This window comes from Caloenas nicobarica, chromosome 4, assembly GCF_036013445.1.
Source record: "Caloenas nicobarica isolate bCalNic1 chromosome 4, bCalNic1.hap1, whole genome shotgun sequence".
Classification (NCBI taxonomy): domain Eukaryota; kingdom Metazoa; phylum Chordata; class Aves; order Columbiformes; family Columbidae; genus Caloenas; species Caloenas nicobarica.
In genome coordinates, this window is record NC_088248.1 from 31935729 (window position 1) to 31963383 (window position 27655).

The following is a 27655-nucleotide window of genomic DNA, read 5'->3' on the forward strand; positions in this document are numbered from 1 at the left end:
TTTGCCAGAAACACCCTGAGCACTGTTGTTGGTGCTGGGGTCTGTGCCTTTGCTTTAGTTTAAGAGCAGCCCAGAAGGGGACTTCTGGATGAAATGAGTGCTCGACATTTAGGTGTTGGTTATGGGGAGACCCTCTTGGGGTGTCTTGAGAGCGGTGAATTTGCTCCTCTGGCGTTTCGCCAGAAATGGTGTTCCTCCATGTGAGGAGTCATATTGGAGAGCCTTCCACGGGGCTGCTTCTCAGACAGGGCGCTGTGGTGTTTTTAAGGTTCTGCAGCTAATAAGCTGTCATTTTCTGCAAGGGAAGAACATGGCGGTGGCAGCTCCGCAGTCAGAGGGACCCTGCGGAGCTTTCAGCGGGTCCTGCTCAGTGCCCCCCTGCACGGCAGCCAGGGGAAGGCGGGAAGAGAAGCGTGTGCGGTGTGTGCATGCGGGTGTGCCCGGCGGGGTGCGTGTGCACGTGTGCGTGCCCTGCGGGGTGCTGCGCGTGCACGCACGTGTAGATGTGCGCACGCACGTGTAGATGTGCGCACGCACGTGTGACCCGCAGGGGGTCCCGGCGGGGCGACACGGCGCACGGGCAGAGCTGCCCCGTGCCCCGCGGTGACAAAGGCGCGGCGCCGCCCGCCCGCCGCTCTCCCCCATTCACAAACCCAGCAGAACATGGCCGGCTGGCGGAGAGCCCGGATTTTTTTTTTTTTTTTTTTTTTTTTGTGAATGGAGGCGGTGACGTCGCGCGCGCCCGCCTCCCGCCCATTCATGCGGCCGCGGCGCGGGATGAATGGGCGGCGCGGGGCGAGGGGGCGGGGGCGCGCGCCGGCCGCCGGCGGGTAGTAAAGGCGGCGCCGCGCGCGGGGCTGCGCGAGCGGCCGCGGGTCCCGCCGGCTCCGCCCGCCATGGTGGCCACCGAGGGGCTGCGGGAGATGGAGGGCAGCGCGCTGCGGCGCCTGGTGTGCCGCGACGAGGCCGCCCCGGCCGGCGGCCCCGGGCGCTGCCTGGTGCTGGACTGCCGGCCGTTCCTGGCGCACAGCGCCGGCCACATCCGCGGGGCGCTCAACGTGCGCTGCAACACGATCGTGCGGCGGCGGGCCAAGGGGGCGGTGAGCCTGGAGCAGATCCTGCCGGCCGAGGGCGAGGTGCGGGCGCGGCTGCGGGCCGGGCTGTACGCCGCCGTGGTGGTGTACGACGAGCGCAGCCCCCGCGCCGAGGCCCTGCGCGAGGACAGCACCGTGGCGCTCGTGGTGCGCGCGCTCCGCCGCGACACGGCGCGCGCCGACATCCGCCTCCTGGCAGGTACGGGCCGGGGCGGGGGACCCGGCGCGGAGCGGGGGACCCGGCGGCGGGCGGCCCCGAACCCGCGGAGCGGGGCCCGGCCTCGGCCCGCGCCGTCCCTGCCGCTCCTGAAGTTGGGAGGCGGGTGGGGGTGCTGGGGGTGCTGCGCCTGGGGGGCGCCCCCAGCGAGGCGGTGCGGCGGTGGCCCCGGACGGGGGGGGGGTCCTGGGACAGCGGGCGGGGGGCCGCCCGGGACAAACGCGGTCGGAGCCACCGGCGGAGCGAGCGGCGGGGCGGGTCTGGGACCCGGCGGGGGCTGCGCTGGCGCGGAGACCCCGGGGGGTGAGGTGCAAACCCAGCGGCACAAGCCGCTCCAGCTGAAAGCGGCGCGGGGGAGATCCCCTCGCTTTGTTTCAGCTCATCCCCAGCCCCCCAGAGCAGATAAGGTATTCGTGCAAAACCAATACCTGGTGTCACAAATGCCCCTTTGCAGTGGGCAGAACACCCTGCGCTGCCTCTGTGCTGCTTCCCGACTACAGCAGCGACCAGGGCTTTCCCCCACTGTGCCCTCAGCCTCGGCTTGTATTAAATGAGATGCTGTGAACAGCTGGACCTGCTGGTCTTGAGAATCGCCATGAGATGATTTAGGGGTGGGAAATGCACAGCTGGGGTTTCTGGATGAGCTCTGTGGGGTTTTTTCTTTTTTTGTTTACAGCCTGAGAGTTAATTTATTCCTTGGTTTACTTACAGCAGGGGTGAGGATGTGTATGCAGAGAAGCAAATCCATTAAGAGGCTTGATAGATGGAGGAGCTGGCGCTTCTCTTGTACTAGGCAGTAAAAACAGCAGGAGCTGTTCCAAGGATGCGATACAATGCGCTGCTGCGGGAGCCCCTGCGCAGCGAGGGCTCGCTCGGGAACATGCCTTTGGGTCCTTGGCCATGAGCTGTCATGGTGCCTGGAGCTGCACATGTGGCAGGAAACGCTGCTGTGCTTCAAGGGTGGCCCGTATCAGCTGAGGGCTTCTGGTGCCCCTGTGGCTCTCATGAGAGGCTGTTCGGGGTTTCCAATCTTTTCTTTGTAAGAAACGGGCTCCTAGAGACTCAGTCTTGACGCTCGAGACCTGTTCCTCACTTGCCACAGAGCTACTAAAATGATTGACCTCGCTCTGATTTCACAAGAGCTGTGCTAACCCAGCACTGTGCATGTCCACACGCAAATTCGTTGGGTGCGGGTCACGATGAAGACCCAGATCTATTTTGTGCAGATCAGACTGCTGCCAGGTTCCCTGTGAAACAGCCTGGCTGGGTGCTGCTCGGTGATGGGCGCCCGCGCAGCGTGGTTCCTGTGCTGGGCAGGGCCTGCACGCCCAGCCAGGAGCTGCACACCACTGGATGGAGCTGCTGGATGCAACACTTCGCTGAGCGGGCATTAGGTCTGATTAGATACATCAAAGAGAAACATCTTTGACTGTTTGAAAGGGGCGCTTTGCCCATTTCTGTACATCGTTCTGGGCAGCTTCTCCCTCTCAGGATGGTGCAATGGCCACTGGTGTGGGATGCGGTAAATCCAGGGAGTTTAGGATCAGACCTCCTGAAGATGTCTAACAGGGACGCTTGTTTTTCGGTGCTCCTCCAAATCGAACCAGTACGTTTGCAAAGGGATGTCAGGCCACAGAAACGCAGCCTCCGCAAACTGTCCTGCTCATGTGGGAGGGACAATGCAAATTCAGTGATGCATATGCATGTTTCTGCTTCAAGGTACTTGAGCCCTTCCTTGTGAAGGGGGAGGAAACCATAAAGAACAGTGAGATGCTGGCCATATTGGTCTTTAGCTGCCTAGGGATTCCTGGGCCGCTTTGCTGGAGACGCACCCGCTGGTCTTTTGAACATCCAGCCTTGTTCAAGGGACTCTCAGAGCTAAAGCTGGATGAGGAATATGTGTCCTGCTATGTGTACTCTGGCAAGCCCAAATCTACAGGTTCTGCAGTTGCTTCGGGAGCTGTCGTGGGAGTCAGAGCTTGGTCTAGCTAGATTCCTGTGGTGATAGTAAAATACCTGATTTCTGTTGGTTTTAGGGTCAAGGTCAGACTCTATGAGCACGTCAGGGTTATTGATTTGATTTGAATGAGAGAAGAAAGAAACACCACCAGAGATGTTTATTTGAAGCCAACACTGCAGTTCCTCTCTCTTGGGAAGTTAAAGGGATTTGTTCTTGTTTTGGATGCTGTTAAGAAGATCTGAGGTCGCTTTGCTTATCCCCTTGGCAGAAGGTCAAAGGAGCTCTTTCACAGGGTGCTTGCCTCCATGTTCTGCTGGCACCTGTGTCCTTGAGAGGCAGTGGACACCTGTGTCTGGAGAGTGGCTTTGCTGTGGGGCTAGTTTCAGGGTACCTCGCCAGTGTCAGGGCTTCCCTGGCCTGTTGTTTTGGGAGCTCTGGGCTGGAGGATCAGGCTGGGAAAGTGGGAGACCTCGCTGTGCTTTGTGGCAGGTTGCTGTGTCTCGGAAAGCTGGGAACTGAACAGCCTTTGGCCTGGGAGCAGCTTTTTGCATTAAAGTCAGAGGATGCTGGCAACAAGTCCCCTCTCTGTCACCTTAGAGAGCAACCTTGGCCTCAGTCTCGGGTTTTGGGTGGTGGTTTGCAGGGGACTAAACCCTGGACCTGAGACTTTGGGCAGCCAAGAGCATTGCAGAGCTCTTGGAGCTCTGGCTCCGAGGGAGTGGTGCGGCCTCAAGGGTTGCCCTCTTGCTGCCAGGAGCCTGGTTGCTCATCCTGGGGCAGGAGACCGCTCCATCACTGCAGCATCATCTAGTGGCGAAGGGCACAGCGAGACCCATCAGCTGCCGCTGTGCTGTTCTGCAGTGCTGTGAATGGAGCCTGGGATAATGCTTTGTGCCTCTCTTCTTCCAGGCGGTTATGAGCGTTTCTCCTCAGAGTTCCCTGAATTCTGTGCAAAAACCAAGTCCCTGAGCAATGCGTCACCCCCCACCAGCGCTGAGCCCCTGGATTTTGGCTGTGGTTCCTGTGGGACGCCTCTTCATGACCAGGTACGTCTAGAAGCCCAGTGCTCAGCTATTTTAACTGCTCCTTCCAGCACTGCAACCCGGTCCTGCTGGAGTCTGTGCTCCTTCAGCTGAGGCCAGCAGCATGTGGGAGAGCATGGTGGTCCTCCTGATCATAGGGTGTTTCTGCTCCCTGGGGAGCAGACAAGCCCGAATCCCATAAACCACACCTGCCTGTTCCTGAATGGGATGAAGAGAGGGAGGAATGAAATTGGTTTAACAGCTCAGAAAGGCTGTTAAAGTCTCTGCTTCCTCTTTCGAGGGCCCTGGATCAGGTGCCAGGTTCCTGCACTGCTTGGGGCCTCCAAGCCATCTGGATACGTGTCCTGCCCACTGCTGTCCCCTGGTCACCCCCGTATCTTGTTTTTTCTCTGTAACAGGGTGGTCCTGTGGAAATACTTCCCTTCCTCTACCTTGGCAGTGCCTACCACGCTGCCCGGCGGGACATGCTTGATGCTCTGGGCATCACAGCCCTGCTGAACGTCTCCTCAGACTGCCCCAACCACTTCGAGGGGCACTACCAGTACAAGTGTATCCCCGTGGAAGACAACCACAAAGCTGACATCAGCTCCTGGTTCATGGAGGCAATCGAGTACATCGGTGAGTGTCTGCACAGAGATGCTGTGTCCATGTGTGTTTCACCATGGGAGGAGGTTCCTGCCTCAAAGACCTGGAAACCTTAGTTTAGAGGGGACTGGGGTCCAGAAGAGTCCAGGCCATTTGTTGCAGCGGTGGGAGGTAGCCACCACCTGCAGGTTTGGCAAGGGTTGGGCTTTGTTGGAAGGGCATTGGTCTGACGTTTCACCCCCTGTTGTCCTCCAGACTCGGTGAAGGAGTGTTGTGGCCGGGTCCTAGTCCACTGCCAGGCTGGTATCTCCCGCTCCGCCACCATCTGCTTGGCTTACCTGATGATGAAGAAGCGTGTCAAGCTGGAGGAGGCCTTTGAGTTTGTCAAGCAGCGCCGGAGCATCATCTCCCCCAACTTCAGCTTCATGGGGCAGCTGCTGCAGTTTGAGTCGCAGGTGTTGGCCACCTCATGTGCAGTGGAAGCCGTCAGCCCCTCGGGGACCCTGCGGGAGCGGGGCAAGTCCACCTCCACTCCCACCTCCCAGTTTGTCTTCAGCTTCCCAGTCTCTGTCGGTGTCCATGCCACCCCCAGCAGCCTCCCGTATCTGCACAGCCCCATCACCACGTCACCCAGCTGTTAGCTCAGGGGCTGAGGCCAGGCAGATAGCGCTAGGCGTGGAGGGGGCTGTGGAGCCCCATGATATTAAGCAATAGTGCCGGACACTGCCATTCACCCTGGACTCAACGTCTTTTTCGTAGAGAAATTTCTTACCTCATCTTGGTGGTTTTTTTGCTTTTTATGTTTTGAAAGCACGAAAGTTGTAAAATGCACGAACCCTGACATTGTCCAGGCTCCTTGGGGGATGAAAAAAAATAGTATACTGGGTTTCAAGTGCCTGGTCTTCATCTCTTTCCATCCCTATTTTATTGTCTTGTTTTTTAAACAAAGATACACCTTCCCCCTCTTTCTGCCCCTAGCTCATTTGGGTTGAAAAGGCAGCATTCTCTCTTATAGTGCTGCAGTTTCTGCCCTGCCCTTGCAAGAAGAGACACAGGTGTGTGTTGCAGGTGCTGCTCACCTGAGTCAGTGACACTGGGTGACGAGCCGAGCTGCAGGCAGGGCATTGGTGCAGGCAGGAGTGGTGGCACAGGGCTGCCTGCAGTCAGCCTCAGTCCGACCAGTGCTGGAGGAGCCAACGCAGGGGCTGGCTGAATCACCAGCTGAGCCTGTTCCTGGTGGGGAGAGCAACCTCTGTGGCTGCTGGGAGGGGTTTGGAGGGGGTGATGCAGTCCTAAGTGGCTCTTTTCTTGCCTCTCTGGATCTCTGGTTCCTGCAAAACTTAGGGTGGGGGCAGCAGTCTGGGCTTTTGATTACTCTGTTTTGCTTCCTCCACACCTGTCCCACTGCTGCTCTTGTTCCAGAAGGAGCAGGCTGGGATCTGGTTGGGCTGTCATGGAGAAGCAGCAAGGTGGAAGAGAGGCTGGGCCAGAGATGTCATTCACCCATCCAGCACAGTCAACCTTCCTCCACCTCACAACCAGCCCTTCTCCACCTGAGCTGTGTCTCGCTCACCTGTGCAACATGGCTGCAGATTTTGGTCCAAGACTAGAAAATGCCTCAGCTTCAACCTACCTGGAGCCTTATTTCCCACCAGACCCCTCTCCTTCCCCTGAGTCCAATCCAACACACAAGATGCCTGTGTGAGTGATGTACATATGTATGGTTTTGTTTGTGTTTTTTTTTTTTTTTTTAGAAATTAACTTTTTATTTATTTCCTGAGGGAGGGAGAAAACAAGTTGTTTGGAGAAAATAAAAATAAACCTGTTTTCAACAGTTGTGGCTGGAGCAGGTTTGTCCTAAGAGCAAGACTGAATAGCAATTTGTACAAACACTCAGCTTTTACAGAGCAACTGTTAAAAATGTATTTATTGAATTTTAAACTATTACAAGTATTGCAGATCAGACATTTAGCCAAGCACATTTATAGATCAAACTCAGTTGTTACAGAGATGTTACCTTAAGTCCACCATGTAGGTAGGCTGAGAACCTGCCCATTGTTGTCTTGGAGAGAGAGGGTAAAGGAGGAAATAAATAAATGATATCCCAGCTCCAGGTAATTAGCAACCAAGAAAGGAAACATACAGGGCTAGTTATGAAAACAAGTTATAGAAAAAGAGGTCTAAAAACTCAACCCCCAGGTATGTTGCCATTTGGGTTGGCAGAGAAAGCAATTAGGAATGAAGATGCACAAGCTTATGGGACTGTGACACAGAAAAATCCCCATTTCAATTTCCAAAGCTGAAGCAAGTTCTGCAGATGTTAACAGGAAAGTGTCAAAATTACCTTGTAATACAGAGACACTAATCAAACTACTTTAGGAATTAACAGAACCAACACTAAAACTTGCCACCAAGAGGTTCTGTAAGACAGATATATCAAAGCCAGTCAGATAACACGACCTGACACGCAGACATGTTAGCGTCATGGGAAATGCACCCGTGTTTTGTGCTCCCTGCTGACTCATGGGCTCCTCCACCTCACTGCACAAGTTCCCACACACGTGTGCTGTGCCCTGATCCTCTCTAGGTTGCACATCTCGTTGTGTTCAGCAGGTGGGAACACTGCCACTCCATCCCTCCATGTGTCCTGCCTCTGAAAGACCAGGAGCATGCTCCGGCCTGTGCCAAAGCCACCACCTCCCGTCATCACTGATTCAAGGCTGTGGAGGCTCACAGGGTACTGAGGGGACTCTACTTCCCCACGTCTTCCCCAGCAGCGCTGCAGCACAGCTTGACATGAATGAAATATGCAGTAGATACATCTCCTTTTAAAATTTCTGAGTTAGATTTTCTGTGGTGCAGCAGCATGGAAAGAAAAAATCCCAATAAAAATAAATTTGCACATTTACTGACCTTCGGCTTCTGAGAATGATTAGCAATGTTCAAACTAATCTGTTTTGTGGTTGGAGCCTTCCTTTTCCCCCATCTTCTGGAAAAGAAACTGTTCTGGGTAATTTCTGTTAACAGTCCTATGTGAAATTCCAGGTAGCGTGTACCGTGCAGGAGCTCTGACTTCACTGCAGGGATGCAGGAGACTTTTTTGAGAAGATTTGCCACTAAGTAGTTCCCGCAGGCCGCGCACACAGTGGCATGATGTGTTGGCGTCCCTCAGCACCTCCTGCATTCGCAGGGAGCAGAAGTCTCCTCTAAGCTACAAGGAGCTGGTTTCCAGAGCCAAGGAATCATCCTCCATAAGCTACTTGGTTCTCACATGCCTCTTCTGTGTCTGCTGCCCACCAAAGCCAGCAGTGCAGAATATTTTGCAAGGCTGTTTGCTTCGGTGCAGAATTTTGTTTTGCGGTCTTCCGTTATCAACAAAGAAAGTACAAAAGTTTGCAGGCAAAATAAAATCCTGCTGCGTAATGCAGTGGGATTCAATTGCATCACGTGCAAACATTCAAAACAGAGGTTAGAAAACACATTGCTCATTCCTTGGACTACAGACCAATAGTGACTGCAAAATAGTGGAACTAGTAAAAGAGGTTTCTAACAGTCTCCGTGGAGCTGGAATCAAAATAGGCTGGCAGATAAAAATAAGGATGAGAAAATAAGATACACCTTATTAAGGTATTTTAATCCTAACAGAAGTTTCGTTGACAGCATTCAGACTGCAATGTCACCCTGCACCAGGTACCCAAATCATCTGTCTCACGGAAACAGTTTCAGCAACGGAGAGCAGAACCCTCCTTTCTTTGCTACATGGTGAAGTTTCCTTCTGTTTTGCCTATTAAAGTCCTGTCGCAAACTGCAGAGACATTTCAAAATGCTGCCTCTCAAAGGGACACGGACAAAAAAAAAAAAAAAAAAAAAAAAAAAAAAAAAAAAAAAAAATCGACAGGCCTGAGAGACAACCACCCCTTTCCTCAGCAGACACCATGTTCTGTCCCAGTGGGAACAGCTCTTTCTGGAGCCACTGAGAGGTGTCCAGCAGGCTCCCAAGCCGATGAGATGGCTTAGCCCAGCATGTTCTTGCATCCTCAGCTCCTACCGTGCCACAGCTGGTGACCCAATGCTGCAAATGAGCATCCATTGTCAGGGGACTGCCCTTCTCAGGAACTCAAAAAACTTCATTTCTCAGTAGGCAGCAGCTGCCTGGTTATGAGGGCAGGCTATTTTTAAGGTCCCATTCTCTAGAAATAGGAAGCATCAAGTTAACTCCCTCAGATAAAGCAGCAGCATCTGTACCATGAACAACCTGTAGCTCTGCTACCAAAATCACGAGTGGCTTTTCCATGGGTAACTTTGATGGGCAGATCCTCACTTTGTTTTAAATTGTAAGAGAAGTCAGAACAATATACACCAGGAGGGGCAGATATTACTCCTGCACAGGTTTCTGCAACACCCAGATGCATCGTCAGGCCTAGGTACTCCCCTGTCTGGCCACAAACAGATATGAAATCACGTCATTACGAGACAAAAACCACTGCAAAATTATTTCCTCACACAGCACCTTTACTCTGCACAGAACATCAGATACTGGACAGTATTTTTATCCTCTAGAAGTTCAAGGCTGCAGAAGAAATCTGGAGCCATTGGCTCAATCAGCACACAGGAAACAACAAGCAAGAATAGAATCTGGTACGGGCTGGTGGGGTTTTTGTTTTTAGGTTTGTTCTTGTTTTTGAAAGATGTAAAGCTTTTAATTTCCACACCCACATCAACCATTTTGCTCACCTAAGCAGCACAACTGTTTTACCATTTAAAACTATGTCTAACTGGGGATGGTGAGCACTCACTCTCAACACTATCTGAAACCCTAGTGCAGATAGGCACATACCCCCACTCCATTATTAACTAAGTTAAAAACAAACTCCAAACTTAAATGATGAATACAAAGCTTCAAAGCCTAGTGGTGATCTTTGCAATCCTAACACTATTAAACAAGTAGCCAAAATACAAGCACCCAGTTTTATCAATGAAATTTGATTAAAAGGACAACTAGGCTAGAGTCTGGCTTGGACTTCAAAGCTACGGATTCAATCAGGTCACAAAATGAAGCAAGAACCATGTATCCACTGCCAGCTCAAGAAAAATAAAACGCAAAGTTCAAGATCTGTTGGAGTATTGCTATTTCTAAGGTTTTCTTTAGAGAGATTACAAAGAGATGATGTGCAAGTAGCCAGAATGCATCAAATGACTGATTTTACAGTGGGTGAAGTTCCTCTGTGAGGATAACTTGCTTCAACATTGACGTCTCAATGTCAAAAATGAAAACTTTGTGTCTTAATGCTGAAAGTGAAAAGCTCTTCAGGTTTATGTTTGTTTTATCCAAACACGTCAGCAAAATCCCACTTGTGGGGAGCACATACATTTTTGTAAACTAAAAGCACACTATTGTGTCATTTCCTTGCTTTAAGGGGGATAAAACCTGAATGCATGAACTAGATCATCGGATACTAAACAATGCTGGTTGATACGGAAAAGTACAGTGTGTTGTGTTCAAAGGAATATTATTTCTCCAGTCGTTACACGCTCAACACTGAAGCACATCTCCTGGTATTAGTTGTTAAGAAAAAAATTAACACAGCTTGATTCCCAGCCTTCTCTGAAGTTGTAAAACCAACACAAAAAAGAAATCTGTTTCTACTTTTGTTAAATGCTTATCCTCCATGAGGGGGACTTTTGAAATTGTTTGATGCTGTGCTATGCGATGCTTAAAAATAACTTTCTCCTACCCAGTGAAATAAACCTGGGAACTTGTGGAGAAAGGGATTAGAGTGAATAAATCCCAGCTTTGTTCTCTGGTATACCTTGTAAACAAATCCACTTGTCAACTGATGTTTTAAAAGTTCATTTTCATCAAAATGTAAAATCTATATTTAAAAGCACTATTATTTTTCTAAATCCTTTAAGCTCTTCAACTGTGATGTCACAGACAAAGATGTGACACGAAACTGCTACAATACACTCTCCCTTACCAGTTCGAAACTCATTTCCCGGGTCTCATATTACAGAGGGACATGAACCAGATACACCCTCCTGCATGAAACCTTCTGGCTTTTCACCCGTATCTCCCAGCAAAGCCATACGCCACTGTAACTGGAGAACATTTCAGAAACTGCAAGTGCTTACTAGGAGCCTTATAAAATGTTCTTTTAGAGATGCCAGCAGAGGGCATTGACCTGTGCTTCATTGAAGCACAAGAGCTGGTTTTACCCTTGCCAACACTTCTAGGGCTTCTCCCAGAAAACTCAGACAAAGCAGTGAACTGACATGATTTGTTTCCACTCTAAAGTTACCCTCACTCATATTATTGTTTGCTCAGAAGCATGCTAAAAAAAGCCTATATTGAAGAACTGGACCTAGCCCCTTCTCGGGTGAAATTCATATTGCATTGTTAATGATTTTAGTCAAATCGACTTTGTGCAAAATATCTTTAAGAAGGTTCTGGCTCAACTTCAGAATACAAAAGGAAAATAAATAGTTGACTTGTGTCTCTTGAAAACATAAAATGATGGTGTGTGCTGAAAAGAAAATTATTGGGCCTATATGCAATTTATTTGCAAATAAAATAACTAGAATAGTAGTGTCTGAAGTTTTAGCACGTGAGATGGCATTGATATAATTTCCATTTGCACAATAATGTTCCCAAAGTCTAGATCAAAACATTATTTTACACACGGTAACTGCAGAGACTAGGAGCCTGAGATATATTATTAAAAGGCAGTCCCTTGTAAACTTTCCTCAGAAGGAACAGTAGCAGTTGAGTATGCAAGAGTTACTCATATCGTATTCATCAAGACAGCAATGCTTTATAAAAGACATACAGCTTATTTCCAGGTTGTTAAGGATTTTATATGATACTGATTTTCTGAAACACGTATCCATCCAGTCCAAGATTGAAGTCACATCCTTCTTCACTGCTCTGTAGCTACTAGGTCTTTTGCTCTGCTGCTGTTGCTGTCTGTGAGGGAGCTTCTGGTTTCACGATCTGGTACGTAATGAGATATTCTGGGTATGCCTGAAAGTAAAGTCAAGAAAAAAAACCATTGCTTTATGCCAAAGTATGCTCAGCAAGCTCACATTTTGGATTTCACTAAACAGTGATCAGGAAGGACAGTGCAAGAATCAGCTTTATGTTTGCAGACTGCAAAAGAAAAAGCAGGTTTTAAACCTAGCCAGCACTAAGTGGGAACTGCTCTATGTAGTTAATACCTTCATTAAAACACTAGCAGAAAGACGTTTCATCCATGCAGACACTGCCAGAAATTGTGAGCGCAACAGGAACACACAATCAGAGTTACTTGCCTTGTTAGCTAATCCTACAGATCAGCCAATGTCTGTAAGTTATTAACAAATCTCAGATGACCGATGCAATCTGACCCTAAAATGCTCACTGACTTGCTGTATGACCTGCCTTTACTGGCAGTAAAATAACTTGGCACACCCAAAGCCCGTAACCCAGGCATCTGTCCAGCGTTTTCTCAAGAGAGCTGGTAGGAGTGTCAGTCCCAGAACAAAGCTGAAGCTGCTGGAGGGCTGGGCCCCTTTCAGAGGAACCTAGAGAGATGAGGGGAGATTGGGCCAACAGAAGCCTCATGATACCCAGGCAAGGGCAAATGCACCTGGGATGAACTAATTCCTTATAACCCTGCAGGATGGGAAACAGCTCTGCTGAAAAGGTGCTGTGGGCCCTTGTGTGACAGCAAGCCGAAGCAGAATCAGCAGTGTGTCCTGTCAGCAGTAAAGGCTACCAGCACACTGTGGTGCATCAACAGCAGCGTAGCCAGTCAACTGTTTATTCAGTACTCACTGGACCATATCTAGACAATCACATACAACTTTTGGGACCTCCAATACAAGAAAGATGCCAACAAGCTGGAGTCACGTTAAGCAAAGGACCAGTAAGATAGTCAGGAGAGCGAGCACAGGACAACAACAAGAGGCTGAGGGAGATGGGCTTGTTCAGTCCAGAAGAGGGAAGGCTTTGTGGGCCTTCACAGCAATCTTCCATCACAGATGGAAGGCTACTGAGAAGACAGAGCCAGATTCTTCTCTGAGCTGCACAGCAGAAGAATGAGATTAATAAAGCAAGGGAGGTTCCTATTGGATGCAAAGAACATATATTTTGATCTGAGGTTCATTAAACAAAGGAACAAACTGCTGAGAGAGGCTGTGAAACACCAATCTTGAAGGCCTTCGAGACCTGCCTGGTCAAAGAAAGCCCTCAACAATCTGGTCTGAATTCAGTGTGAACAAGAGGCTGGCCTAGGTGACCTCCTCAAGGTTCTTTCCAACCTGAATTTATCATATAACCTTGGAGCCATCCAGAGTGGTAAGCAAACCATTTTTCTAGAGTAAGAGCCTAGCTGAGTTATTCAGATTAAAAATCAGCTCCCAGAGATTGCTGCACTACTTCAGCTGCCATTTAAGAGTAGTCTCTGGCAGACAGGGACACTGTCGCTGCTGGGAATCTACAGGTAAAAAGCCCAGATTCCTCATTAGCTATAAGAGTCCCAGAAATGCACACGTTTTTGTTAAGTAATGCCAGTAAAATGCAATGGGAGAACCAGTGCCTACTGAGAGAAACTACAACTCTTAACAGACTCTAGCAGTGCTGCACAGTAGGAATTAGGCAATTCTGCACGGTGTAAATCAGAGCAGCTCAGTGGGTAGGAGTAGCATTTGCTGGCTTGATACAATTTGCTGTTCATTTCCACATTTAAATGAAAACAAAAAAAAAATATAACCAACCAGGTTATCACAGCACAGCTGGTATGGAAACCAGTCACACCCCCTCTCCAGGTCCAAGCTCTGCCCTTCCACAAACCCAGTCCCTGTTAACCCACATACCTGTTCTCCTCTATAGATAACATATTCAGCGTATGCGAGTCCATTCACGCTTGGCCGGCCAATAACAGAATGGTGCCCTGGAGGGGCATGAGCCATTTTCATTGTGCTGAACTGAAGAAAGGATTTTCCAAGGGTCACTCTACAGAAGAGCATTTGTCTAAAAGGCAAAAACATAATTTTAAAATATCTTACTAGGAGTAGTATGCTTCCAAAATAATTTCAGATTGAGTTTATTTTGTTATAATTAATTTCTCAAGGTTCTTTTGAGAAACACTTTTAGGAACCAGTTCTAAGGCTGTATAAAACCTGTCACAAAAAATTTTTGTTGACACATAGAAGGGAAAACACACACTTTGTTTAGCCCTCTCATGGAGGCCTGTTCTAGTTCATTTTATATAGAACTGTTCAAAGAAACCAACTCTCTCTGTGTTTCTACCAGCAGGTATGGACAGGTGCCAAATTGCAAAAAGCACACTGATTTGCTCCAGTACAAAACAAAGTCCTGTTCGCTACTTCCAAAATTATCTGATCTGCAGCACAACACTGTACTGCTGCCCACCACTTTGCACTGCAGTTTTGTTCTGAGAGTGCCTGGAGTTTAATTGCTATTTTCCACTGACACTTCATTTTCAAACTTGCTGTTTCAAGCCTCTTTCCTGAGCCACAATCCACTTTGATTTATACTCACTGTGTGCTCAGATGTAATTTTTGACCTTTCTGTGGGACTCACTGCATTTATACCATTTTTTGATTAGCCTTGATGAACGGAAAACTGCATTTTTCCTGCCATGACCAAGCTCAAGTGGTTATTCTTTCCCTGCAATTCATCCTGTGCCAGGATTGTAAAAACCAGGACAGCCAGAGTTACGTATATGAAACTCTGCTGGACTCGTACCTGTGGCAGATGTAACAGGACCTGTCTTTGTGTGTGGGACAGCCCGTTCCTCCCCCTATCCCGTACACATATTGGTTGCTTTTTGAGGAATTCTCAGCAAAGTAAATTCCAGCTCCAAACATTCCTCCAATGTATGCATGCCTTTCATCAAATCCTTTGTGGATGATAGCATTAATAAAAGGAGACCCTAGAACAGAATGACACAAAACAATGTGTTATCATACATACTTGTTAAGTTCTATAGTAATACAGGACTCAAGAGGAGCTTCTCTGCCCCAAATAATCATTAAATACCAGAAAGTGGCTCAGTCAGCTGGAAGGGGGTGATACCCAGCAGGATACTGTGATATGTGGTATTTACCGCTATATAACAGAATCCCACGTGTGACTCATATTTCTTACTCATTTCACAGATCTCATTAAATGGCTTTCCCCCCACTCACATTCCAGCACAATTTATCTTGTCGATGCACACGTTCTCCAGCAGTCAGTACTGGTTAAGATGGGACAAGATGTCACGACAATTGTACCCAAAACCAATTTCCTATGCAGCATCAAAGAAGGATCTAGGGCAGGAGGACCCTCAGGCAACTGTCACTTTTAGGCACTTCTGGATGCTCCTAGAGAACATCTTGCTGAGACTCATGGTTGGTTTTGATTCCTTTCCGTGATGGTTGCCTGAAGTGCCAGCATAAAACGCTTTTACTGTGTGCTGCTCCCCTCTTTTAGAAGATATTCTGTCGTTCTCACAGCAACGTAACATCCTCCCAGCAGCTTTACTGGAAATGACTAAGATATGGCTTAGCAAAAAACTTTTTTTTTTAAATGTATTTTTTATCTAGCATAGTTTTACAGATCGCAGTAACCACACAGACTAAGTCCACCACCCCCACACCCCTGCATTTCTAGTGTAGAAAAACAATTACTGTACAGGATGGTGACACAGCAACATTAACACATTGCCTGTGGGTCCCTGTAAGCTTTTTTTTTTTTTTAATACCAGGACATACAAATAGAGATCACTTCCTTACCGTGAAACAACATGCGCTCATTGTGATGATTATGATTCTCCTCTGACACCTCCTTCTGTCTGTGACAGAATCTCTCCCGCAACTTCTTGTTCACGACCTTTTGAATCTGCAGCGGTACAACAGGAGCAACCACACTTGAATAGGAATTAAAATGGAATATAGATTCACAGAGTTTGCACAAATTCGACAGGGAAACTGAGAGTAAGGCACATGAATCGAATAAAGAAACCCCATGGATGTCCTGCACACTTGTCTTTCAAACAAATCAGTAGCACAGGCTTACAGATGGTTAAAACTCTAGTGAAATTGCAGCCTCAGTTCTCAGGTTTAGAGAAGACTTTCAGGCCTCTTCACTCAGAGCTTGCAATACCACCAAGAACTACGAACTAACTGAAACTCCTTCCCTCTCTGCTTTGACTTCTGTTGAACAATCAGGGCTAGCTTTTTGAAGCTTGCTGTCTGGCTTAGGTTGAATTTTAATGAAAAGAAACAGCTTTTGAGGAAATAAATTAGGAGATGTGCTGTTCAATCTGTCTTAAGAAATCGTTCCAGCCACGTGCTCTAATACCACTGAGGTTTCTGTAAAGGACTTCACCTTTGCTTGGGAATAGGACAGAAGCAGAGTTTGCTTAAAGATGTATGATCTACTCGGCCAAGCTGCAAAGGTTCTGCACAGGCTCATTTTTCAAACAGATAGACAGCAGGGGGCTGCTGGAGCTCAGGAACTGAGTTGTGTTTTGATTTCCTCTATTTCCTCCTCCCCCAAAAAAGGAACCAGACAGTGTACTTTCCTTTAGAAAGACAACATTCCATTTTCTGATATGACAGGGCTTGTAAAAGGTATTTTTCTAGCTGGCAGGGGCAAAGAAAAAGGTGTCAAGATGCAAAGTAGCATAGGGAGATAGAAACTTTATTAAAAGTCACGCTCATCCTTCCTTCCTCCCCAAAAATTTCCTTTAAAAAGGCAAGAAAAGACCCCACTGAAAAAAAAAAAAAAATCTGTCCTGCAAAGTCAAAACCAGAAGTTACAGGTCTCTGAAATTAAATCAGGCTGTCAAACATAAGTCAGGCTCTTCACCTCTTCTGTCTTCAATATCAGTTCTTCAGACTCTTTTAAGAGTACAAGTGGATACTTCTCCCTCATAAATGTGCAGAGCACACAGTCAGTCTGATTTTAGCATTTAGCACTTACCTTAATTCTATTAACTCTGTTTAACTATTATTTTAAAGAACTTTATGTATAAAAGGGTGATCCATTAAACCAATTCTGCCTGCTTATGTAAGTACCAACTTATTTTACCACACAGAATTAAGAGGTTTTGAAACTTACCCTGATGACATTGTACCTGTTGAAGATCCCGCCAGCATTTCCACCATCCCGATGCTCCCGGATTGTACTCTGCATCTACATAAACAACACAACCAAATGTTCAGCACAGAAAGCTTGCTAGCAAGTCAAAGTATCCATGCAATATCTCAGTATGTCACTGGCAAGAACAGAAAATCTTGATTGAAAATTAATTAAAAGGTGTCAAAACCACCCCACAACTCAATTTTAAACTGAGATACACCCTTATTTCTCAGGCATCCACTGCACTATGCTGTTCCACAACAGAGAACCTGGATGATGCAATTATCCAATCTTGTAATAAAATCTACACAGGAAAAAGGAGAATAGTGGCACTTGCTATAAAATTATGCACAACTAGAAGACCTGCTTTAGATTAGGAAAAAAAATATTTGAAAATGAATCTACAAAAAGATCATTTTGGAATAACAACTAATGTGTTTCTAGTGAGTACAGTTTGTATTTCTTAGTGATAGGAAAATGCTTGCACTGTAAATTTTCCTGTCATTAGCAGTCCCTGAGCATTTCAACAGTTTCATCGTGTCTTTTCCAGAGGTATTTATGGCTACAGCAACAACATTTAGTAACAGCTCACATAAATATCCTGTTTTACTATAGCAGACAAGTGACCCTTTCTGTCAGAAAAAATTATACAAAAGATCTGCACAAACTCCACTTTACAGAGTTACTAATCAAAAATATTCCAGGCTAAACTGGCAGCAATCCTGAATACCTAGACTTTTTAAAAGACTCCAAACACTTTTGTGCTACAGCGTAGGAACATTACAGAAATAGCAAATGCACAGTAAAATGGAGTTTCTTCCAAACACAACTCCTCAGGAAGTCTCTTCTGTTATGATTTTTCTTCCAAAATGGTATCTGCTTGTAGCTCACTTAAATAAGAAAGTGTGCGTGGGAGGCAAAATTACAGTCAACTCTCAATTATCCGAGAGCTGTTTATCTGGGTTACAGATTAACTAAGCCACTGAGACAAGAAAAAACAAGCTGGTTCACATGCAGAAACAGCCTGAGCACAGAGAATGCCCACAGACTGGCAAGGCCTTGATCCCCTGGTCTTCACTCACAGCCTGCGACTTTCACAGGTTCACCCATCTCCAAAAAGCTGTGGAAACCCTTTCTATGAGATGACATCCAAAACACAACACCAAAAAGGCAATATCGGATAACACCAAGTGAGTAAACAGAGCACTTCTTAAAAAAAAATTAGCAGGATACAGCAAAATAATTTCCATCATTGCTCTATACAAAAAGATAAATGAAGAGCCCTAAACTTCATGCAATTCATATATCAAAGCATATTTTTTCACTTTCAACATGTGTTGCATGCTTTAGCTCTGAAGGGTTATAAGTGAAAAGAGCAATATACTGCCACTGGAGCATCAAGAAAGGTACTTGCAATACCTCCTCTTCTACAGACTGATATTCCTTATCATCAGGAGCAAGGTCAAGGAGAATGGTTCCCTGACTCACGCAGTGGAAAGTCAAATAGGGATTGGTGCCTGCAAAGAGAAGGAATTAAAGGAATAAAAATCAACAGGGGAAAAAAATACCAGCTCTATTTGTATCCAGCATCATCGTTACTCTTCTTAAATAACCCCAGCACAGCAGGCAATCCAAAAGAAACAAAAGGCAGAAGCATGACCTTGAAAAGATGAAGTGCTTTTGTTACTAGCAGAGGCTTTAAAAGAGGAGGAAAACGCATGTGGGACATTACTGCATTTTATTGTTTCCACTTTCAAGAAAAGCATCTGAAGTGTGGGGCAGCAAAAAACCCCATCAGGTCCACACTTCAGGATACAAGTGGCCTGTGGGTACCTGTGTAGGGTAAATCAATTCAAAAGCTCCTGCCTGGGTGAAACAGAGTCCCTGGAAATGGGCACAGCCTCCACAGCTGCCTCACGGGAGTCCACTCTCCGGAAAGGCAAGTGATCACTCCGTCCTTTATCTCCTCAGTATGTTCTTTACCTGTTACAACTCACCCAGTCCTCAGGTCTGCCAGCAAGGACATTTTCCTGACATTCAGCTTCTTTCAAGTCCCGGTGACAATTCCTACATTTACAGAAGGTGACTGCTGGGAGCCTGTTGTATGCTACACTTAGAGTAACCAATAAAAGTTTCATATTTACCTTGCTGCCCTCCTAGAAGTCTCTCCACACCTTTTATTAATTTGTGGCGGTGTCCATACGCATTGATCCCAATTTCTTTAAGCTCCTCATGCCCCATGTCTGCCAACACATCCAGGGTTATCTGGAAAGGTGAAAGACCACAAAAATCACTTGCCAAACCTGACCTGATTCCTAAGGCTGAAGACTCATCAGTTCAGAAAATGGACTGTATTCATCCTGCAACCAAGAGAACATATATATTTTATGTTTTGCTGCACTTCTAATTGCTGCCACCTTCTGGCAAGCCTCTCCCTATCACAGGACCATACCCGGATGCTACAGCCTGAAGCTGTGCAACAGTTTTACTTCTCTTGCAGCAATTAACAAGAGCTGGTTCTCACAGGAGGTTCTCAAAAACATTTTTACTTATGTAGAAGGAGGATGCATGAAAATGCTGGGACAAATTTGGGAATATTTTTGAAGCATTCAAAGTTTCATATTGTTGTACAAGTCATTATTTTCACTACACAAACAGAAGTGAATATTCCATAGGCTTACTAATAAAGGTTGTGTTTCACATCAACATTATTATGATGTGTACTATTACTGTGTGCATATACGCACGTGTGCACTTGCATGTGTATCAAACCAGTGGGTCAGCTAAGTCATGCTCAACTATTCCACTACTTTTGGAAACAATCAGCCTAGTGAGGACACATACAACTATTCATTTGGTTGCAATATATGAATACATCTACAATCAGCTGACTGGGTTTTAAATTTCAAGGTCACAGAGATTATTAGTGGAAGCAGAAAGGTAATAAAACATTATGTCAAATAAACTTTTTTTTCTTAAAGAACAGGAGATAAAGGCTAAATAAAACACACATTTTTATTAGTATCGAGCCATTGTCCACTGAGGTGATTCTGTGAAAACTAAAAATACTTCATCTGGAGGAGATAATTGTATAAAATCTACTTCCAACTTTACACATTAAACTAGAATGGGAAGCTCAGGAAATAATGGGAAACCATACAACTTGATTCAATAGAAGTTGGATTGTTAGCACAACTGGACTTGAAGGTATGAACTCTGTCCACTACAAATTGAATATCATTAATTCAAAAGAAAGCAACTCAAGCAAGGAATTAATAGCTACACTGACTATCTGTCCAATTGAGCAGAAAACAATCCTACTGGGATTCCTGTGGAAAAGGCACTGAAAACATTCATCACGTGCAGCAGAACATTAAAAAAATACAGAAGAAATCCAGATATTAGAAAGCATCAGCACCAACCCAGTATGAATAGGAGGCTAGAGCCAAGGTGAAAAAGTGCACATGAAGGTACTGCAGTGCTTGGAAAAAGCAGCTTAAAGCAGTAAGCTTAAGGAAGCTGAGCTTGTTTTCACTACAAAGCAACTCACAAGAGGAGCTAAACAGTTTCAAAATGATGAATGAATATACTGAATCCTATTTGCATTATTAAATCTTATTAGCAAGGTGAAACCTTAAAAAGAGGTTAGGAGCTAAGGAAGCAAAAGTAGAACAAAACCAGCATGGTAACAGGAAGTGTGAAAAAATAATAAGAAAAAAGAAATGTGAGTAGAATATAGGCTGGTTTGAGGTTGGTTTGCTTCTTAATAGGAACGGTTCCAAATTAAAGAGCTTATACTTCATATATATGAAGGGAAAAAACATTATATGGCATTTTAACTTTGGGGAGATACCTCCTGTAATGTGTCACGGAAACAGTTGGAACTTTTTCTGTAAGCAACATGTTACATTAAGAACATTTATTTCCTGACCTCTCATAAAAGATTAGCAGAAGAGGCCTAGGGGAAAAAAAACCCATCAAATCCAATCTTGCACTTGTACCTTTCGCTTCCACCACTGTGTCCATCTCACTCATGCAAACAAATATTTAACTGTAACATGTTAAATTCAAGAAACAGTACATTAAAAGAGTCTACAAATACATTAGAGGTACTCCTGCTCTAAAAAGTAATGTAAGCTTGAGAAACTGTTACATTAATTGTATTCTCATATATTGTGAATTATTGATAAATCTGTAGAGTTTTTTTTTCCCTGTCTCTGAATTCCATTTGAACCTTGTTAGCCCTGCAACACTCAGTTAATGCTATAGTTCTAACCATTTAGGAAACACAGTTTCTACATTCTCTAGTGTGACTATGCCCCGGTAAACTAGATCTTTATTTCAGCTTATAGTCAGACTGGAGGGTTTCCTAGATCTAACCAAAGCGTCACATGCAGCAGTACAGGGGGGCAAAGGCTTGTCTGGATATCAAGACTGCTGAAGGACAAGTGCAGGTGACATTCCAACGTAACTGTTACAGCCATTGTGTTCAAAGCTCACAAGGTCCAGTGTAACTCTCAGAATACAAGCCAAATTGGCACTCATCATCATCATGTACGTATAAGAAAGCAAAAGACACTGGAAATCTGAAGCAAACAACAGAAGACATTTTCACAGGTTTCTCAACTTCACCATAAAGTATCTGGTGACTCATGTGCAGTTTTCTGGGACAGACATGTTTTTCTGTTTCCCTTTTTCAATTAGGGAATGAAAATGTCTGACAAATTTATTAGATTAGCCTATGTTTCACACATACAAACAGAGATGAGACTTGCCACTGACCTGTTCTGTCTCGAAGATGTCCCGAAGGTGTTCAAGACCCAGGCTTTTTAGGAACTGGGTAATGTTCATGTCAAGACCAGAAACTATAAGAGAAGAAACAAGTCATTATCTTTTATGTACCCAAATTTAAAAACAAACTATTAAAAACCACAAAACAACTATTAAAAACCACAAAACAACTATTAAAAAGCACAAACCATCTGTGGCAAATACAGGCTCATATTGCAAAGAGAAGGAAAGGAAGAGTGAGTGTATTTTTTGCTATGTAATCACCTTGATGCTGACATAGAGCATGCATTCCAGATACTAATCAAAGGGTTTAAAAAGCCTTAGTGAAATCTCCTAGCCATCACAATCATAATTCCTTCATCGAAAAAATTCTCATTGGATTTTCTGTATAAAATCAACAATGAACATCTGGGCACATAATCAGATCTGCCTTTGTAATCGGACCTCATCACCGATAGCAAACAGATGAACAGCCAACAATGCTGCTGGCAGACCACATAAGAACAGAACAAGCACCAGACACTTTGCAACACAGATAACAGTGGAAGCTGCACAACATTTTCTGGCTAGTCAGAAGTACTTTTCAGATAAAGTGAGGCCTATTGTGATACTAAGCTACTGTACTTCTGGCAACGTAAACTTGTCCAGCAGCAAATGCACCTTCTCCTTCCTTCCTTTCAGTTCCTGCTGCTCCATCACCAGCATTTGATGCCCCTCCTACGGCCAGTTCTGCCAGCGGCCCAGTCAGGTTATCTATGCTGCTGGCAGCCGAGAGGCAGGACGGTGTAGATGCTGGTGAGATCAGGGAGGCACTAACAACAGTGGCTTGAGGCTTAAAGCACGTAGGCAAAGCTTCTGGAGGCATTGCATCTATCAGCAAAGCTCGGATGTCATCAGCCTGAAAAACAGAAGGAAAATTCAACATGAGGTTCTATTATCACAAGACACCGATCTCTGGAAAGATTTTCTTTGAATTTGTTTTAATTGATCGCTCTGTTCTCCCATTAAAAAGAAAACTGCCAACTTCTGTAACACAGGAATTCATGGTTGTAAGAACATTCTGATTCACTGCTCAGACACAGCTAAACCAGGTTCTCCCCATTTCTAAAGGTATGTAAAAAGGCACATCTAATTTCCTTTCTGACAAAATGACTCTATAGGTATTAAAGCCAGGAAGAGCAATGCAGCAACTTTATCTGAAATCCTTCACAACCCAGGCCAGGCAATGCCATGTCATAATTTCTTTGCCAGGCTCAACTTCTGGTGAAACATTTTGCACTAGATCAAGGTTTCATCTCCAGAGGTCCCTTCCAACCCCAATCTTTCTGTGATTCTGTGACTACCACTGCCTTTGCTATAATCACACCTTACAGTGATATAAAAAAAAGACGAGAGCTCCAGGAGAAATATGAACTTAGTTAACAATTGGATTTAGCCTTTGTTGACTAAATTAAGCAGGACCCTCACCTTTAAGAATTTCCTTCTTGCATGTTCTTGCAGAACATGATTACGACATCCTTATTGTCTCCCTGAGAAATGACATAGTATTCATATCCCTCATCACAAAGCAAGCTTTCTAGAGCTCAAATTATTCTGGAGGATATTTCTTGAACTCTCTATCAATCAACCACTGGCCTTAAAAGATACTGGTGCTATAACCAGACACAGCATCCAATTAGGTTGCATTATCTGTTCCATCAAGACCAGTTAACCTAGGGCATGTATGTTCATATAACCTTATTAGGCTTTTTAACCAGCCACCACTGCTACCACTAACAAGAACCAAATGCCAGCTTTAGAAAAAGTTTAATAGCCACCTGCAAATGTTAGAATGTTGGAGTTAGACAAAAAAGAACTGAGGTAATAAGCAGGCACTGAGCATAATTGTCCTTTAAGTGATCTCATTCCTCTAAAGGCCTATCTGATTCTCCTCCCAGGTTCAAAAAAAATAATCTACAGTACACAGATTGGCCATCATCGGGGATATCTCAGAGAGATCTATTTCCAGCAATCCCAGGAGTGAACCCTTAAGCAGAAGCAAACCTTAAATCACATTAAGACCTCAGCCAAAGGAAAAAGCCTGGACCTCATGGATAAAAAGTCACGAACAGGCACCCTGGAGATGCTCATCTCTCTCTATCTCAGTACAGTGAAAGCTGAAACCACTGATGGAGCCATAGAAAGCCATTTCACACGCAGAACAAATCCTCCAGAGTGGCCTGTGGCTGGCATGCTAACATCAACTTACTGTTGCCAGGTCTAGTGGTGTCTGACCCTCTTGATTCTTCATGGTTGGATCTGCTCCATGAGCTAAGAGCAGAGCACAGAGCTGTGTCCTTCCTTTTTGTGCAGCTTCATGCAACGGTGTGAATGCCCACTTATCTGTTGCATTTACGCATGTATTGTATTTGATCAACAGCGCTGCTATATCCACATGCTGGAAAACACAAGAGGATTTTAATCAGCATGACACTGATAAAACACATATTTTCTTTCTTGTGCTGGAGATAACGGTGCTTAGAGACCTCTGTAATTTCTCTTTCCTTTAACTCACTTCTCTGCCTCCTGTGCCTACGTAGCAGCGCACCTCTCCAGGTACCACTTTATACTGCAGATACACAGATATCAGCTACACACAAATACAAATCATCTGTATCTGTGCACTACCAGATCATTCACCAGCACATGTATAACTTGGATCAGGGACAGAATTATATTTCCGCTAAATCACTCCAAGGACATCGCATGAAGTTTGTGTCAGCTGCAGGAGCAAACGTGATACTTGATCCAGCATAAAACTGATAAGAGTTAACTGTCAAAAGATTTGTACACAAATCTGAATGGGCAACACAAATTTACAGGGCTGCGACATTTGTGATACGATACTAGAAGCTCTAAAGATCAATGCGTTGTACTGTTGTGCCACCACTTAAATGTCAGTACACAGAAGTCTTCATCGTACTTTATTTCTTCCTTGCAAGACTTTGAACCCATCCTTGGCAGTGCAAATTTGTTCTTTCTCCAATCATATTTTGTAAGAGAACTATAATTGATAAAATGCATTATGAGTGTCATAAAGGACAACTGTTTTACATGGGCTATAAAATAGTGATCTCATAACCCTACACTTCCATCAATATCCCATCCCTAAAGTCTCCCAAGTTAAAATAAGAGAACAAAAAAATGGCAAATAAAATTTTTGGCTGCCTCTGACCAGTAAAATTACTTATGCAATACAGCAAAGAAATAAAGCACATAGTCAAAATGATTAAGTAGGAGCATGAAACACTGAAATCGTAAGCAGAAGCACAAAACTTGCCAATGGATTTCATTTTTCCTCTCAATGGCAAGTAAGTGACTTTCAGGAGCTCTCATAAAAGGCTTTGCGCTCTGAATAAGCATGATTTGAAAAGACTGCTGACCTCATTTTCCCCTCTGCCAAACTTTTAAAGCAGTTGCTGCTCCTGTGACTTTTCTGCCTCATGAAACCCTATGGAGGGACACACAGCATGAAGCGCTGGGTGGGAGAAGTGAAGATACTTTGTGAGGAAAAGGTTGAGCCTGTGAAACCTGCCAGCTATGGACTTGAGAAACCAGTACTCATCTCATCTCCACCTCCCATCACAGAGATCTGAATGAGCTGATAACAGCTCAGAGAGAAATGTGGGCTGCCACAGGAAAACTACACAGCAACTCTTACCTAAATAAGCTTATGGAAAAGCACCAAACGCTGTCACATTAACCTTTCCTAAAGAAAGTAAGGCAACCTGGATCAAATTGGCATTATGATTTTCAGAAGTGATAACCAGCTTGAACCGATCTCTAACAGTTTTCTGTGCTAGAAAGGAATGTTTTGCCTTTGTGCAAAATGTGTGTATTGGTTTCCCATGCTTGAAAAGAAAGAACACAATCTTTGCAACAGAATTTATCTCTAGAGCTAAGCAATGTCCTGGGAATTTAAAGCTTACGGCAGATGCTGATGAACAATATTGCTTGGTATTAGTATAAAGAATCATAAAAGAATTCTGTGTTACTTCTAATCCTTCAGCTGCATTTGGAGTTTTTTGCTCTTTAGGACACTGGGATCCCAGACTGACGTAGAGAACCAATGCAAATGACGCAGGCTGAATTTCATTCATACACACTCTCTAAAAACAAGGTGATCACCGTACTTTTTATTTCATTTGGCTCTCAAATGAAAGCAATTATGATTCTATTAGGATCATTTCTCCCTGATTTTGCTCTTCTTGGGCCAGATAGTAACAAAGCATATCATGAGACCATCAAGAACACTGCTTCTTGAGCTTCATGTCCTCTGTCTGACCATAAGCATGCTGCTAGGAGCTTCTCCAGCACTGTTTCTGTACAACTGTTTGCAAGAGATTTCTTTCTCACTTCATCCACAAATAACAACTGCTTATATCTATGAGGCATCTGTGCAACTGCTATGCACACAAATGTTTCCTCCTATATGGAGGAAGGAGGGTCTGCCTCATCCAAAATGGTTTGAATCAGCCACTGCACCCCCACTGCAGTAGACAGCTTGCCCAGGAAGACACCCATACTACAAACTCAATAGCCTTTCAACACTTCAGCTTTAGCTCCCCACCTGAGACCAGGTGTAACAGACCTCCGCTTCCCTGTCATCATCTGTTCTCTTCCTTCCATCCAAGTCTTTCAGTGATAGATTGAAGTCTTTTCTGTTTCAACAGTCACCCCAAATTTAACACTGTTCAATGCTGCTTGCCTCCATAAAAGCTACGTTCTAGTGATCTTTCCAAACTGCAGCCTTTAATTGCTACAGCACACTTGAATCTGTGTCTTATTTAGATCCGTAGGACTGCAAACAGGACTCACAGCAGCAACTTAGCCCAAAAAATATTTCATGCCATCAAAACCTGAGCTATGTTCACAGCAAGACAGCTGCAAAATAACTGGCTTTGGATATGATTTTATGGAGTTCCTTGCTGATCTACTCATGGCAAGAATGTCTGCACCTACCCCATAGGATGCTGCATTGTGTAGGGGGATTAATCCTCCTTTGTCCTGGGCATTAACATCAGCACCATGCTCAAGAAGGTATTCAGCTACTTCCAGATTGTTGTAACCAGCTGTAGAAAAGGCATAGGAAAAGAAACTGGGTATTAGAAGAGGTAAACTAAACAAAAATTATTAAATAGAAAAGCTAAAGCAATTTTTTGACTGCAAAAGCTCCTCTTTCCTACTAACAGTATTACCTCCTGAAATACAGCTGCCATAGGTAGCAATTCTCTGTACAGGACAATTCTCTAAGAAACTCCTACGATACCAATCCTGGTTTTGGTGATTAACCTCTGTAGCCTTACCATAAATATAGAAGCCTTCAAAACCTGGTGAGTCACCCACCTGCAAGATGTAGTGGTGTTGAATTTCTTCCCTGGGTGTCTCTGCAATTGATATTTTCTTGAGTACAAAGCTTCTGAACTCGTGCCAGGCACCCCTTCTTGGCAGCATCTAGCAAGGCAGCATCTCCTCGCAGTAAGTCCTGGATATCTGTGTCTCCTTCTTTCACCAAATCTAGAGGAGTGTTCCCATCTCGGTTCTTTTTTGTTGGATCAGCTCCATGCTGCAAAGAGCAAAGTGGAATGCTACTGTCACAACCACGTGCAGAGCGGTGCACATAAGTGTGCCATTATTCTGTGGCACAAGACAGGAGGCAGGGATTTTGTCGACCAGCCATCATGAAGTAACAAAGGTATAGATCAGTAGGCACATGAGAAAAAATCCAGGAGGCTGAGGCCTAAAGCACTAGTCTGCAACACAGCTGTCTGAATCCCAACTCCACAGGCAAGAATG

The 27655-nt window shown here is 45.1% G+C and overlaps 2 protein-coding genes across 2 annotated transcripts in view; one reads left to right on the forward strand and one right to left on the reverse strand.

Moving 5' to 3' along the window:
- The first annotated feature begins 896 nt into the window (after positions 1–896).
- DUSP4 (dual specificity phosphatase 4) lies at positions 897–6600 on the forward strand. The gene is made up of 4 exons (XM_065634253.1): positions 897–1293; positions 4181–4317; positions 4713–4932; positions 5155–6600. Exons 1-4 carry the CDS (start codon positions 897–899, stop codon positions 5538–5540), a joined length of 1140 nt encoding a protein of 379 aa, XP_065490325.1. The 3' UTR covers positions 5541–6600.
- Positions 6601–8779: 2179 nt separating this feature from the next.
- Positions 8780–27655, reverse strand: part of TNKS (tankyrase) — a 136245-nt gene continuing 117369 nt past the window's right edge. The window contains exons 16-27 of the mRNA XM_065633589.1: positions 27206–27425; positions 26822–26931; positions 24069–24257; positions 22481–22718; positions 21812–21894; positions 19174–19294; positions 18449–18546; positions 17009–17083; positions 15679–15784; positions 14648–14834; positions 13753–13909; positions 8780–11920 (exon numbers count right to left, since the gene is read on the reverse strand). Of these exons, the coding sequence (XP_065489661.1) occupies positions 11834–11920; positions 13753–13909; positions 14648–14834; positions 15679–15784; positions 17009–17083; positions 18449–18546; positions 19174–19294; positions 21812–21894; positions 22481–22718; positions 24069–24257; positions 26822–26931; positions 27206–27425 (1671 nt within the window). The 3' untranslated portion in view covers positions 8780–11833. The remainder of the gene's footprint in view (positions 11921–13752; positions 13910–14647; positions 14835–15678; positions 15785–17008; positions 17084–18448; positions 18547–19173; positions 19295–21811; positions 21895–22480; positions 22719–24068; positions 24258–26821; positions 26932–27205; positions 27426–27655) is intronic.

What these genes read in the sequence shown, in the direction of transcription:
- DUSP4 (XM_065634253.1), top strand. Translation starts at nt 897, where the DNA reads ATGGTGGCCACCGAGGGGCTGCGGGAGATGGAGGGCAGCGCGCTGCGG. An exon ending in GGACGCCTCTTCATGACCAG is followed by an intron (nt 4,318 to 4,712) that starts GTACGTCTAGAA and finishes TCTCTGTAACAG; the next exon opens with GGTGGTCCTGTGGAAATACT. An exon ending in GGAGGCAATCGAGTACATCG is followed by an intron (nt 4,933 to 5,154) that starts GTGAGTGTCTGC and finishes GTTGTCCTCCAG; the next exon opens with ACTCGGTGAAGGAGTGTTGT.